General features: G+C 41.7%; 1 protein-coding gene across 5 annotated transcripts in view; it reads left to right on the forward strand.

Moving 5' to 3' along the window:
* The window catches only part of LOC121572028 (collagen alpha-1(XVI) chain), a 158,726-nt gene that overhangs the window by 72,920 nt on the left and 70,227 nt on the right, over positions 1 to 15,579 (forward strand). For all 5 annotated transcript variants that reach the window (XM_045222001.1, XM_045222003.1, XM_045222004.1 and 2 more), the window contains exons 9-17: positions 4,144 to 4,176; positions 8,470 to 8,505; positions 10,550 to 10,606; positions 11,827 to 11,853; positions 12,076 to 12,120; positions 12,417 to 12,455; positions 12,656 to 12,718; positions 13,789 to 13,833; positions 14,039 to 14,134. In XM_045222001.1, coding sequence (XP_045077936.1) covers positions 4,144 to 4,176; positions 8,470 to 8,505; positions 10,550 to 10,606; positions 11,827 to 11,853; positions 12,076 to 12,120; positions 12,417 to 12,455; positions 12,656 to 12,718; positions 13,789 to 13,833; positions 14,039 to 14,134 — 441 coding nt within the window. The remainder of the gene's footprint in view (positions 1 to 4,143; positions 4,177 to 8,469; positions 8,506 to 10,549; positions 10,607 to 11,826; positions 11,854 to 12,075; positions 12,121 to 12,416; positions 12,456 to 12,655; positions 12,719 to 13,788; positions 13,834 to 14,038; positions 14,135 to 15,579) is intronic.

Raw genomic sequence — 15,579 nt, forward strand, 5'->3', positions numbered from 1 at the left:
CTACAATGTAGAAAATAGTAAAAATAAAGAAAAACCCTTGAATGAGTGAGTGTGTCCAAACCTTTGACTGGTAGTGTATATATTTACCCAAAAAATATATGGGGGATTGGAAATGACACAAACAATTACCCTGATGAAAGCCACAATCTACAGTGAGGGAAAAAAGTATTTGATCCCCTGCTTATTTTGTACGTTTGCCCACTGACAAAGACATGATCAGTCTATAATTTTAATGGTAGGTTTATTTGAACAGTGAGAGACAGAATAACAACAACAAATAATCCAGAAAAACCCATGTCAAAAATGTTATAAATTGATTTGCATTTTAATGAGGGAAATAAGTATTTGACCCCCTCTCAATCAGAAAGATTTCTGGCTCCCAGGTGTCTTTTATGCAGGTAACGAGCTGAGATTAGGAGCACACTCTTAAAGGGAGTGCTCCTAATCTCAGTTTGTTACCTGTATAAAAGACACCTGTCCACAGAAGCAATCAATCAATCAGATTCCAAACTCTCCACCATGGTCAAGACCAAAGAGCTCTCCAAGGATGTCAGGGACAAGATTGTAGACCTACACAAGGCTGGAATGGGCTACAAGACCATCGCCAAGCAGCTTGGTGAGAAGGTGACAACAGTTGGTGCGATTATTCGCAAATGGAAGAAACACAAAATAACTGTCAATCTCCCTCGGCCTGGGGCTCCATGCAAGATCTCACCTCGTGGAGTTGCAATGATCATGAGAACGGTGAGGAATCAGCCCAGAACTACACGGGAGGATCTTGTCAATGATCTCAAGGCAGCTGGGACCATAGTCACCAAGAAAACAATTGGTAACACACTACGCCGTGAAGGACTGAAATCCTGCAGCGCCCGCAAGGCCCCCCTGCTCAAGAAACACATATACAGGGCCGTCTGAAGTTTGCCAATGAACATCTGAATGATTCAGAGGAGAACTGGGTGAAAGTGTTGTGGTCAGATGAGACCAAAATCGAGCTCTTTGGCATCAACTCAACTCGCCGTGTTTGGAGGAGGAGGAATGCTGCCTATGACCCCAAGAACACCATCCCCACCTTCAAACATGGAGGTGGAAACATTATGCTTTGGGGGTGTTTTTCTGCTAAGGGGACAGGACAACTTCACCGCATCAAAGGGACGATGGACGGCGCCGTGTACCGTCAAATCTTGGGTAGAACCTCCTTCCCTTAGCGGCCTAGCCAGTCTCCAGACCTTAATCCCATAGAGTGGCCTAGCCAGTCTCCAGACCTTAATCCCATAGAAAATATGTGGAGGGAGCTGATGGTTTGAGTTGCCAAACGTCAGGCTCGAAACCTTAATGACTTGGAGAAGATCTGCAAAGAGGAGTGGGACAAAATCCCTCCTGAGATGTGTGCAAACCTGGTGGTCAACTACAAGAAACGTCTGACCTCTGTGATTGCCAACAAGGGTTTTGCCACCAAGTACTGAGTCATGTTTTGCAGAGGGGTCATTAAAATGCAAATTATTTATTTATTTATTTTATTTTTAGTCATTTAGCAGACGCTCTTATCCAGAGCGACTTACAGGAGCAATTAGGGTTAAGTGCCTTGCTCAAGGGCACATCGACAGATTTTTCACCTAGTCGGCTCGGGGATTAGAACCAGCGACCTTTCGGTTACTGGCACTATGCTCTTAACCACTAAGCTACCTACTCAATTTATAACATTTTTTACATGTGTTTTTCTGGATTGTTTTGTTGTTATTCTGTCTCTCACTGTTGAAATAAACCTACCATTAAATTTATAGACTGATCATGTCTTTGTCAGTGGGCAAACGTACAAAATCAGCAGGGGATCAAATACTTTTTTCCCTCACTGTATCTACAATATTAAAGCAGACCAGTATGTCAATTTAGATATCTTTCTTCATCCACTCTCTGTTTTGCTGCTGATGCAGTGATATGTAATGGTAGTGGCTAGCTTCAGTGGTGTGCATTGACATGCAAAATATGCCATTGAATTCTGTTTAGATTCTGTTTAAATGTTGGCGTCTTAAGAGCATCACATCATTACCATTACATCTTCAAAAAGGTAGCTTTTTAAAAACCGAAGAAAAGAAAAGCTGTTAATTTTCACACTGGAAACAGGTTTATGGTTGGTCCAACAATGTTGTAACTGTCTTCTAATGGTTCGATGTTGTAACTGTCTTCTAATTATTCAATGTTGTACCTGTCTTCTAATGGTTCAATGTTGTACCTTTCTTCTAATTATTCAATGTTGTACCTGTCTTCTTATGGTTCAATGTTGTACCTGTCTTCTAATGGTTCAATGTTGTACCTTTCTTCTAATGGTTCAATGTTGTACCTTTCTTCTAATGGTTCAATATTGTAACTGTCTTCTAATGGTTCAATGTTGTACTTGTCCTATAATGGTTCAATGTTGTACCTGTCTTCTAATGGTTCAATGTTGTACCTGTCTTCTAATGGTTCAATGTTGTACCTGTCTTCTAATGGTTCAATGTTGTAACTGTCTTCTAATGGTTCAATGTTGTAACTGTCTTCTAATGGTTCAATGTTGTAACTGTCTTCTAATGGTTCAATGTTGTAACTGTCTTCTAATGGTTCAATGTTGTAACTGTCTTCTAATGGTTCAATGTTGTAACTGTCTTCTAATGGTTCAATGTTGTAACTGTCTTCTAATGGTTCAATGTTGTACCTGTCTTCTAATGGTTTAATGTTGTAACTGTCTTCTAATTATTCAATGTTGTACCTGTCTTCTAATGGTTCAATGTTGTACCTGTCTTCTAATGGTTCAATGTTGTAACTGACTTCTAATGGTTCAATGTTGTAACTGTCTTCTAATGGTTTAATGTTGTACCTGTCTTCTAATGGTTCAATGTTGTAACTGACTTCTAATGGTTAAATGTTGTAACTGTCTTCTAATGGTTTAATGTTGTAACTGTCTTCTAATTATTCAATGTTGTACCTGTCTTCTAATGGTTCAATGTTGTACCTGTCTTCTAATGGTTCAATGTTGTAACTGTCTTCTAATTATTCAATGTTGTACCTGTCTTCTAATGGTTCAATGTTGTACCTGTCTTCTAATGGTTCAATGTTGTAACTGACTTCTAATGGTTCAATGTTGTACCTGTCTTCTAATGGTTCAATGTTATACCTGTCTTCTAATGGTTCAATGTTGTAACTGTCTTCTAATGGTTCAATGTTGTACCTTTCTTCTAATGGTTCAATGTTGTACCTGTCTTCTAATGGTTTAATGTTGTAACTGTCTTCTAATGGTTCAATGTTGTACCTGTCTTCTAATGGTTCAATGTTGTACCTTTCTTCTAATGGTTCAATGTTGTACCTTTCTTCTAATGGTTCAATGTTGTAACTGTCTTCTAATGGTTCAATGTTGTACTTGTCCTATAAAGGTTCAATGTTGTACCTGTCTTCTAATGGTTCAATGTTGTACCTGTCTTCTAATGGTTCAATGGTGTACCTGTCTTCTAATGGTTCAATGTTGTACCTTTCTTCTAATGGTTCAATGTTGTAACTGTCTTCTAATGGTTCAATGTTGTACCTGTCTTCTAATGGTTCAATGTTGTACCTTTCTTCTAATGGTTCAATGTTGTAACTGTCTTCTAATGGTTCAATGTTGTAACTGTCTTCTAATGGTTTAATGTTGTAACTGTCTTCTAATTATTCAATGTTGTAACTGTCTTCTAATGGTTCAGTGTTGTACTTGTGCTATAATGGTTCAATGTTGTACCTGTCTTCTAATGGTTCAATGTTGTACCTGTCTTCTAATGGTTCAATGTTGTACCTGTCTTGTAATGGCTCAATGTTGTAACTGTCTTCTATTGGTTCAGTGTTGTACCTGTCTTCTAATGGTTCAGTGTTGTAACTGTCTTCTAATTGCTTCAAGTCATGAAAGGTCCATAGCATTCTAAAGTTACGGAGTTCAAGTTTTTATGTTCCTCTCTCTCCCTCTCTCTCTCTATCCCTCTCTCTTTCTCTCTTTTCCACTCTTTCTCTCTCTCTCTCTCTCTTCCCCTCTCTCTATATATCTCTCCAACTCTCTCTCTCTCTCTCTCTCTCTCTCTCTCTCTCTCTCTCTCTCTCTCTCTCTCTCTCTCTCTCTCTCTCTCTCTCTCTCTCTCTCTCTCTCAGGATATCCTTGGATCCCAGGGACTTTCAGAGAAAGTATGTTTCACATTTTCCCTTTTGCACACAAAGGCACACATAAACAGACACACAGACACACACACACACACAACCACAACCTTGATCCTATATTAGTGAAGAAGCTGAGGAGAGACTTACGTGTGTCAGTGGGCGTCCAATCAGAAAGACCATATTAAGGCAGTATGGGCCAATCAGAGCAAGGTATTTGTTTATGCCAGGGGCTGGTGACCCAAATACCAGGCCAGTTACTGTACCAGTTACTGTACTCCAAGAAAGGGCAGAGAAGGAGTGTAACAGTGTGAGATGGTGTGACACAAACACACAGCTCTGCTACTGATAGTGGAGTGATTTACACATTATACACCTTGGCTCTATGGGGAGTTGCTCTACTGCTGCCTATTCATTTTGTCATTCTCCAACAGTAACAGAATTCTGTTCACATATGCAGTAGCATATAAAACTCCAGACAATTCATTACTGCATCCCTTAGTGTTCTTACTAATGTTTTACTAATTTCCCATGGCTCAGTGTAATGCAGGATATTACCTGTGTTGAAACACATCGCTAGTCACTGTAGAGGAACAACGACAACCACTGAATATAATGAGACAGAATGATCTCTCTCTATTGGAGGACGTTCACAGCTATGAACCAACGCAATTAGGATTGTGTGTGTGTGGGTCGGGGGGGTTATGTGTGTGTGTGTGTGTGTGTGTGTGTGTGTGTGTGTGTGTGTGTGTGTGTGCGCAAGCCCAGCTCTGTGGAGTGTACGGCTTAAAGTGGTCCTATGGACAGATACTCCAATCTCCGCTGTGGAGCTTTGCAGCTCCTTCAGGGTTATCTTTGGTCTCTTTGTTGCCTCTCTGATTAATGCCCACCTTGCCAGGACCGTGAGTTTTGGTGGGCGGCTCTCTCTTGGCAGGTTTGTTGTGGTGCCATATTATTTAAATGTTTTAATAATGGATTTAATAGTGCCCCGTGGGATGTTCAACGTTTCTGATAGTTTTTTATAACCCAACCCTGATCTGTACTTTTCCACAACTTTGTCCCTGACCTGTTTGGAGAGTTCCTTGGTCTTCATGGTGCCGCTTGCTTAGTGGTGTTGCAGACTCTGGGGCCTTTCAGAACAGGTGTATATATACTGAGATCATGTGACAGATAAACTATTTTGTGTGTGTCCATTACATGAAATCCCCAAAAAAAAAAAAAAAATTACAGGTTGTAATGAATCAAAATAGGAAAAAGCCCCCCGTGTAGCTCAGTTGGTAGAGCATGGCGCTTGCAATGCCAGGGTTGTGGGTTCGATTCCCACGGGGGGCCAGTATGAAAATGTATGCACTCACTAACTGTAAGTCGCTCTGGATAAGAGTGTCTACTAAAATGTAAATGATAAATGCCAAGGGGGATGAATACTTTTGCAAGGCACTGTATTTGTTCGAGCATGCCTGGGTGTTTGTGCATGTCATGTCATGTTAATATACTGAACAAAAATATAAACGCAACATGCGATGCGCCACTGCTGAATGAATATAGGGGAAACACTACATACCACACTTGATACATTGACTTGGGACTCCCAAAACATGAATGGGGAACAATCAAACTTATCCCAACAGATAGATTTCTCTAGTGAGCAATACATCTCCATATAATAAAATAACTAGAGAGAGTAGGCTTTTCTAGTAGAACTAGAGAGAGAGAGAGAGAGAGAGAGAGAGAGAGAGAGAGAGAGAGAGAGGGAGAGAGAAGAGAGAGAGAGAGAGAGAGGAGAGAGAGAGAGAGAGAGAGAGAGAGAGAGAGAGAGAGAGAGAGAGAGAGAGAGAGGCAGAGGCCGATGGGTGTTAGGAAACAGTGACTAGGTAGCAGGCCATTGATGGAGTTGCAGTTGTTGACCCCAGGAAGAGTAGCTGCTGCTTTTGCAACAGCTAATGGGGATCCTGATAAAATACCAAACACACGGAACAAAAACCTTCTCTCTCCTCTTTTCTCCCTCCTTTCTTCTTTCCTTTAGCTTCCAGTCACACAACATCAATATATGTTAACTGCCTGGTGTGAGGAGAGCGGGCTGGGCTGACACACCGGGTGGTAGATGCTGTATTAATAATAATATGCCATTTAGCAGACGCTTTTATCCAAAGCGACTTACAGTCATGCGTGCATACATTTTTGTGTATGGGTGGTCCCAGGGATCGAACCCACTACCTTGGCGTTAAAAGCGCCGTGCTCTACCAGCTGAGCTACAGAGGACCACATTAATGACCATGCTTCCATTATAAATAACTTTGCTTCAGCAATTTTTAACACCAAACTGTGGTGTGTGTGTGTTCTCCTGTGAGGAGCTACAGCTGGCCTGCACTCTCCAGTGCCTTGGGGATTTTACTGTATCTATTGATCTCTGTCTCTCGAGAGGGACATGTGTGTGTGTGTGTGTGTGTGTGTGTGTGTGTGTGTGTGTGTGTGTGTGTGTGTGTGTGTATAGCCTATGTTTAATTTCTAACTGCATGCGAGCAAGTGTATGAGAGTGTGTGTGAAATGTTGGAGACCCCCTCCACAAACCCATGTCTGCAGATTTTTATTTTGCTGATGTAACAGCACCTCTCTCTGGTCACTAGAGAAACTGCACCCTAATCATTGCACCGTAGGAATCATCAACTAGATTCAGCCTCAGGATGAATTTTTTTTTTTTTGTGGACGGTCAGGGGGCTGGTACATAATTACAAATCATTTTTAGACTGCAAACTGACAGCAAGAAGACCAAACAGATATAATATTTGACTAAAACATAAAAATGTCAAACCTTGCTTACATTTGTATACGATCACATATATCTCTCTATTATGCCAGTTGGGGAACCCTGTTATACTGTATGGGGAAGTGGTTGACCTGACCTGACCTGACTACCAGTCCTGCTTGTTGGGCCGCTGGTCCCAAACGGTACTCTGTGCACTGATGGGTTCAAACTGCCTATTGTCTTCCTGACAGGATTCCATCAGACCCACGGCATGTCTCTGCTCTCATAATCAACTCTACTCTATCCAATAGAGGATCCATATACTACACTGAATAAAAATAGAAACACAACATGTAAGGTGTTGGTTCCATGTTTTATGAGCTAAAATAAGGAGTATTTCTGTCTGTAAAAAGCCTTTTTGCAGGGAAAAACTCATTCTGATTGGCTGGGCCTGGCTCCTCAGTGGGTGGGCCTGGCTGCCAGGTGGGTGGGCCTATGCAGGCCCAACCATGGCTGAACCCCTGCCCAGTCATGTGAAATCCATAGATTAATGCCTAATTTATTTATTTAAATTGACTGATTTCTTTATATGAACTGTAATTCAGTAAAATCTTTGAAATTGTTGCATGTTGCGTTTATATACTGAGTATGCAAAACATTAAGAACACCTGCTCTTTCCATGACATGGACTGAGCAGGTGAATCCAGGTGAAAGCTATGATCCCTTATTGATGTCACTTGTTAAATCCACTTTAATCAATGTAGATGAAGGGGAGGAGACAGGTTAAATATGGATTTTTGAGACATGGATTGTGTATGTGTCATTCAGATGGTGAATGGGCAAGACAAAATACTTTAAGTGCCAGGTGCACTGGTTTGTGTCAAGAACTGCAACGCTGCTTGATTTTTCACACTCAACAGTTTCCCGTGTGTATCAAGAATGGTCCACCACGTGTTTGATACTGTTTCATTTATTCAATTCCAGCCAATATAATGAGCCCATCCTCCTATAGCTCCTCCCACCAGCCTCTTTTGGGTGCAACTCAATATTAGGAAGGTGTTCCTAATGTTTGGTATACTCAGTGTATGTTTTGTGACTACCTGAGTTTGGGAGCTGGCTCTCCCTTTGACGTTTGACTTTTGCCTTGAATTTGGCCTCTGCTGCTTTTAGCCTATTCTTCCTCAGTGCTCATCACGGCATGCTATCAAAAGCAACTTCATCTAACGAGACACAACCTGACACAGACGTTTTTAAAGTCACTTGGCATTATCGACACAGTACCTTACAAAATCAATTTGGACTCTTTTAGTTCAGAAACTTTCCTCATCTATATTAAGGCCTTGATCTGCTGCATTACAGGGTATCTCACCATGAACTAATGTGACGTTAACATCTCTCTCTCTATCTCTGTGTCTCTCTCTGTCTTTCTCTCCCTTCCTCTCTCTGTCTCTCTCTCTCTCTCTCTCTCTCTCTCTCTCTCTCTCTCTCTCTCTCTCTCTCTCTCTCTCTCTCTCTCTCTCTCTCTCTCTCTCTCTCTCTGTCTCTCTGTCTCTCTCTGTCCATTCCCCCTCTCTCTTTAGTGTGCTGGTTGTGTTCTTCTCAACGATGACCTAAATGTAAGTTCTGGTTGGATGAAAGCTCTCATGTTGCACGGATATTCACATGAAACAAAGGCCGAACAGATGAGCCATATCCCCATCCCACTCCCTTCCAAAAGTGCAATAAACTGTCATTCACATGGAAAATAATACTGCAACAATAGAATGTCCTCAAACAACCCAAAAAGTAAATTGAAATAAGAAAAAAAATACCTGTGGAATGAATTTCTATCAAAAACAATAAAACAATGAAATCCGTTTTATTGAATAAATATGTAGGCAATGATGTTCAGGTATAAAGAAGCAAAAATACCTTGTAGTTTCCTTCTGGCTAAGTCTGAGACACTGGGAAGTGGAGTAATACCCAGGTGAATGACTACTCCTCTAGTTACAGTGGCTTGCCAAAGTATTCACTTCCCTTGGCATTTTTCCTATTCTGTTACCTTACAACCTGGAATTAAAATGGATTTTTGGGGGGTTCGTATCATTTGATTTACACAGCATGCCTACCACTTTGAAGATGCAAAATATTTTTTTGGGAAACAAACAAGAAATAAGACAAAAAAACAGAAAACTTGAGCGTACATAACTATTCACCCCCCCCAAAGTCAATACTTTATAGAGTCACCTTTTGCAGCAATTACAGCTGCAAGTCTCTTGGGGTATGTCTCTATAAGCTTGGCACATCTAGCCACTGGGATTTTTGCCCATTCTTCAAGGCAAAACTGCTCCAGCTCCTTCAAGTTGGATGGGTTCCTTTGGTGTACAGCGATCTTTAAGTCATACGACAGATTCTCAATTGTATTGAGGTCTGGGCTTTGACTAGGCCATTCCAAGACATTTAAATGTTTCACCTTAAACCACTCAAGTGTTGCTTTAGCAGTATGCTTAGGGTCATTGTCCTGCTGGAAGGTGAACCTCTGTCCCACTCTCAAATCTCTGGTAGACTGAAACAGGTTTCCCTCAAGAATTTCCCTGTATTTACCATCCATAATTCCTTCAATTCTGACCAGTTTCCCAGTCCCTGCTGATGAAAAACATCCCCTCAATTTTAGTCTCATCTGACCAGAGTACCTTCTTCCATATGTTTAGGGAGTCTCCCACATGCCTTTTGGCGAACACCAAACATGTTTGCTTATTTTTTGCTTTAAGCAATGGCTTTTTTCTGGCCTCTCTTCCATAAAGCCCAGCTCTGTGGAGGGTACGGCTTAAAGTGGTCCTATGGACAGATACTCCAATCTCCGCTGTGGAGCTTTTCAGCTCCTTCAGGGTTATCTTTGGTCTCTTTTTTGCCTCTCTGATTAATGCCGTCCTTGCCTGGTCCATGTGTTTTGGTGGGCGGCCCTCTCTTGGCAGGTTTGTTGTGGTGCCATATTCTTTCAATTTTTTTATAATGGATTTAATGGTGCTCCGTGGGATGTTCAAAGTTTCGGATATTTTTTTATATCCCAACCCTGATCTGTACTTCTCCACAACTTTGTCCCTGACCTGTTTGGAGAGCTTCTTGGTCTTCATGGTGCTGCTTGCTTGGTGGTGCCCCTTGCTTAGTGGTGTTGCATACTCTGGGGCCTTTCAGAACAGGTGTATATATACTGAGATCATGTGACACTTAGATTGCACACAGGTGGACTTTATTTAACTAATTATATGACTTCTGAAGGTAATTGGTTGCACCAGATCTGATTTAGGGGCTTCATAGCAAAGGGGGTGAAACATATTCACGCACCACTTTTCCGTTATTTATTTTTTAGAATTTTTTGAAACAAGTTATTTTTATCATTTCACTTCATCAATCTTGACTATGTTGTGTATGTCCATTTCATGAAATCCAAATAAAATTTCATTTAAATTACAGGTTATAATGTAACAAAACAGGAAAAATGCCATGGTGGATGAATACTTTTGCAAGGCACTGTACATATCCTCTTCAGCCATATCTGTATGCTTTAGCTAATTCCTCTAATGTCTGTTGTCATGGTATCCTATTCTGTCTCAGATGATGCAGTAATACAGACATAGACTTCAAGTTTGGTTTGTTTGTTTGTTTGTTTGTTTGTTTCAGCTGGCCTCAGTTGGACAAACTGGACAGCACGGAATGAAGGGAGAGAAGGGAGATCGGGTGAGAAAAGAACATACACACGTACTGCAAATACACACACAAACATGTACACACATACATATGAAAATACTGAATGCGCACACACACACACACACACACCTACGAGCTCCCACAGTCTCACATTCATCCATGTTTCTCAAACGTCAAATTTTGAAGTTGTTCCAAACGTCAAATGTTGAAGTGTTTAAGGTTAAGTTTGGGCAGAATTTGTAAGGTTAGGGTTAAGTTCAGGCATTAACTCCAAATTCTTAAGGTTAGGAATTAACTCAGAATGGTTAAGGTAAGGGTTAATGTTTGGGATAGGATTAAAATAAACATCTCAAAAACAACTTTCTATCGCTGGATTTGAACTTGCAACCTTTGGAATCAGATGCTTACGCCCATCCACCATCCCCGTCCACAATGCAAAACCGAAACCCACTTGAAGGTAACAGCGCTCACTGTTGCCACTAGTGACCGGTTTCCAAGTCATCTCCCGATGCCCTCAGACATAGATGGACGTCTAATACTGACTTGTATCATGGTTGACCTGGTTACACACACACACACACACACACAGACACGCACACACACACACACACACACACACACGTGGAGCAGCAGTGAGGATGTGGCCGTAGGGGTGTGTGTACCCAAACTAATCCTGGTGCACAAACGTACATCTACACACATACACACAAACATGCTCACTGATCAGCCCACCCCCCAAATACACACACATACATACACTGAATCATATCAGCATCATCATCACACACCGAGAGTTTCATCAATATTTACGACACTGTCAAGTCTCAATAGTATAATTATTTTTATTTTAGCATCACTTTCCAAATATTTATTTTATCTGCATTGATTTAGTGCCATACATACTGAGTTCAGCAAACTTTGTTTATCTGTCTCACTCGCTCTCTCTCTCTCTCCCTCCCTCCTCTCTCTCTCTCTCTCTCTCTCTCGCTCTCTCTCACACTCTCTTTCTTTCTCTCACACACTCTCTCTCTCTTTCTTTCTCCCCTCTCTCTCTCTCTCTCTACCCCCCTCCTTTCTCTCTCTCTCTCCCCCCTCTCTCTCCAACTCTCACTCAATCTCTCCTCCCTCTTTCTCTCCCTCACTCTCTCTCTCCCTCCCTCTCTCTCTCTCTCTCTCTCTCTCTCTCTCTCTCTCTCTCTCTCTCTCTCTCTCTCTCTCTCTCTCTTTCTATCTATCTCTATCTCACCTAGGGTTCAGACTGCAGTGGATCTGGTACAGTAAGTGTCTTGTCCAAGTGTTAGTCTGTAATAGCCCCCTGAACTAAAGCTAAAGCTCAGGGAGCTAACACAGCTCTGCAGGTCTTAGGCCAAGTTACTCATCACACAAGAAAATAGGTGGATAAGTAGCTCTCCATAGAACTGCATTTACAAAGATAGATACTCGCAGGGTAAACATTGTGTGTGGGTGTGTCTGTGTCCTGACATCTCTCTGTTTCTCAGTGCAAAGATGGACGCATGGGACAGAAGGGGGAGAAAGGCGAGTCGGTGAGTATTTCCCTAAATCCTGAGTGACTTTTATATTGGGGTACAATGGGCACAGAGTATTCATTCGCAGCATTAGCTCAACTATTCAGAATGATGTGTGGGTGAACGAGAGGAAATGTGTGTGTGTGTGTGTGTGTGTGTGTGTGTGTGTGTGTGTGTGTGTGTGTGTGTGTGTGGTCAATGTGTTATTTAGTATGCTCCATTACGTCAGCAGACTACAAGTGAGGTCTCAACATTACCGCTGCTCATCAATCTGCCTGGTCTCATGATGGTTCTCATTCTCTCTCTCTCTGCAGATGATGCCCGCTAACTGGGGAGAAGCTGTTGGACACAAAGTATGTTTAGTAAACAACTGTCTGTCCTGTCTGTCCTGGCTGTCCAGTCTGTCTGTCTGAAATTCTATATGTGTATCTGGCTGTTTATTTTGCTGTCTGTCACTTTGATAGAAGTTGGTATTAACTTATGTCTGATGATGATTATTTGTTATTTCTTTCTTTCTTTCTCCCCCGACCCCCCTTCTCTCTCTTTATCTCAGGGAGACAAAGGACAGAAGGGCGAGGTTGGTCTCCAGGGACTATCTGGCACCCCAGGAAAGGATGTGAGTGGCAGCTTATCTCTGTGACAACATCACCATCATCAGCATCTCCTTCATTGCTTAGAGAATGGCAGCAAATACACATTCTCTGAGAAAATGGCAGTATATACACATTCTCTGAGAAAATGGCAGTATATACACATTCTCTGAGAAAATGGCAGTATATACACATTCTCTGAGAAAATGGCAGTATATACACATTCTCTGAGAAAATGGTAGCAAATACACATTCTCTGAGAAAATGGCAGTATATACACATTCCCTGAGAAAATGGCCTGACTGTTTTCTGCATTCTATAATGGGGTTCCTATTATGCTGATATGCCAGGTAGTTAGCAAACCGTAAACATCACTTCCTATTTTACTAGAATAAACAGCATGTGTCTGTCTCATAATTAGCACGATCAGACATACACTCACTCACGCTTGAACACAGACAGACACACACAAACACAACTAATATCTCTCACACACAGACACAGACACACACTCCCACTCCCACATATTCCCTATCAGGCTAAGAGAGGGAGTTTAGTAGAATTATATTGAATTACTCTTCAAAGCCTAGTCCTTTACTGATATCTATTCTGCTGTGTCTGGCATCTCTCTGGGTGTTAAGTCTGCCTAATGCCTGCTAGCTTAGACTGGAGCAACAAAGGCAGCATAATCAATGCTACCTCATTGACTGTGTTCCTCTCACACAACCTGGCTGATTCAGGCTGACTTAAACCCTTTCATCTCACCCATTCAGCCTAGCGTGGTGTATACGCATGGAAAGTTTTATACTGTGGCAATAAAGAGGAATTTACAGAGTGTGTGTGTGTGTGTGTGTGTGTGTGTGTGTGTGTGTGTGTGTGTGTGTGTGTGTGTGTGTGTGTGTGTGTGTGTGTGTGTGTGTGTGTGTGTGTGTGTGTGCTGTATATAGGCCTATGTATGAAAGACCGGCAAACAGAGAGAGAAGTTCTTCAGAACACCTTCAGAACATCTAAAGAACAACTACAAAACAGGTTACCCAACCTTCTTATGGCCACGTCGCACACTGATGATGTCACTATGTTTTGTGTGTGTCTATAGGGTCGAACTGGATCCATCTGTGTGGTGGGACCCAAGGGACAGAAGGTGAGAGCTACTCTTTTCTAAATGTAGCACTATTTAAATACAGTATGTGTACTTCCATTGTATGTACACTGTACCTTCCTATCTACATGTACTGTTAACACATGGTTTTAGTGGCACTCGAAATCCAACTTCCATTTTCTGCTTCATGTCAATTTGAACTATTTGAACTATTTGAACTTTAACCTCTAGGAACTTGATTTCCCAGGGTACCTCTGGAAAAGTGGGGCCCGAGGGACTAGCAGGAGAACCGGGAAACCCCGGTCTTCCAGGATTGCCAGGAATTGGAAAACCAGGCCTACCAGTGAGTAGTGTCTATCTGTGCCATCCTCTGGTCAGGAGACAGAGTGCTGTTTTAATAACTCTCCTGCCTCCCAGTTATCTTATGCTTTATGCACTGGGCGGTGTGGGGCTGGGTTTGGCAAGCAAAGGCAGGCTATATGGAAGTAGCTTTTGTGCCTAGAAGAATCTTAGAGCAGACACTGTGTGATAACTTTGACTAGAGCCTAAAAGCATCTGAAAGAATGGTGAGAACGACCACCGAAACTTCACTTCAAATTTTTGAATACCATGATGTACACACAGGGATTATAATGACAGAGTATTATAAAACCCTAGGTTTAGGAGGAGGTCCTAGAGAATTCCTCCTTTTATTGTCACACAAGACTGCTACTTGATTGGTTAATATAGAAGGCCGTATGCAAAATATAAATGACGTTTGTACATAGACAGGAGAAGATTTAGCATGTCTGGAAAATGTATCATAGAAACAAAGCAATCTTGCAGCTGTCTGTCCATAGGAAGGCTAAACCATGGGATTTGTCAAATAAGATGAAAATACGTTTGTAGCTGCTTGATAAGCCTGGTGGCGTCATCAGCCTGGTTATTAGTTGGTTGTCATAGGTCATAGGCATTAGTTACCCAATTAATATAGGTCACTGACAATTATGGTTCAGCTTAAAAGAGCCTGTTTTGTGTCTGTCTGCCCATTTGTCCTTGAATCTCTTGGCGAGCTGTGAATGAGTGGCTCACTCACTGGCTCGTGTTTCTGAGAGAGAGAGAGAAAAAATCCTCTTCATTAGTTATTAGTAACTTTCCCAACAGTATTTTTTTTATTTTTTTTATTTCACCTTTATTTAACCAGGTAAACCAGTTGAGAACAGGTTCTCATTTACAACTGCGACCTGGCCAAGATAAGCAAAGCAGTGCAATAAAAACAACACAGAGTTACATATGGGGTAAAAAACATAAAGTCAAAAATACAACAGAAAATATATATACAGTGTGTGCAAATGTAGCAAGTTATGGAGGTAAGGCAATAAATAGGCTATAGTGCAGAATAATTACAATAGTATTAACACTGGAATGCTAGATGTGCAAGAGATTATGTGCAAATAGAGATACTGGGGTGCAAAAGAGCAAAATAAATAACAATATAGGGATGAGGTAGTTGGGTGGGCTAATTTCAGATGGGCTGTGTACAGGTGCAGTGATCGGTAAGGTGCTCTGACAACTGATGCTTAAAGTTATTGAGGGAGATAAGAGTCTCCAGCTTCAGAGATTTTTGCAATTCGTTCCAGTCATTGGCAGCAGAGAACTGGAAGGAATGGCGTCCAAAGGAGGTGTTGGCTTTGGGAATGACCAGTGAGATATACCTGCTGGAGCGCAGACTACGGGTGGGTGCTGCTATGGTGACCAATGAGCTAAGATAAGGCGGGGATTTGCCTAGCAGTGATTTATAGATGGCCT

Source organism: Coregonus clupeaformis, chromosome 8 (assembly GCF_020615455.1).
Source record: "Coregonus clupeaformis isolate EN_2021a chromosome 8, ASM2061545v1, whole genome shotgun sequence".
Lineage (NCBI taxonomy): Eukaryota > Metazoa > Chordata > Actinopteri > Salmoniformes > Salmonidae > Coregonus > Coregonus clupeaformis.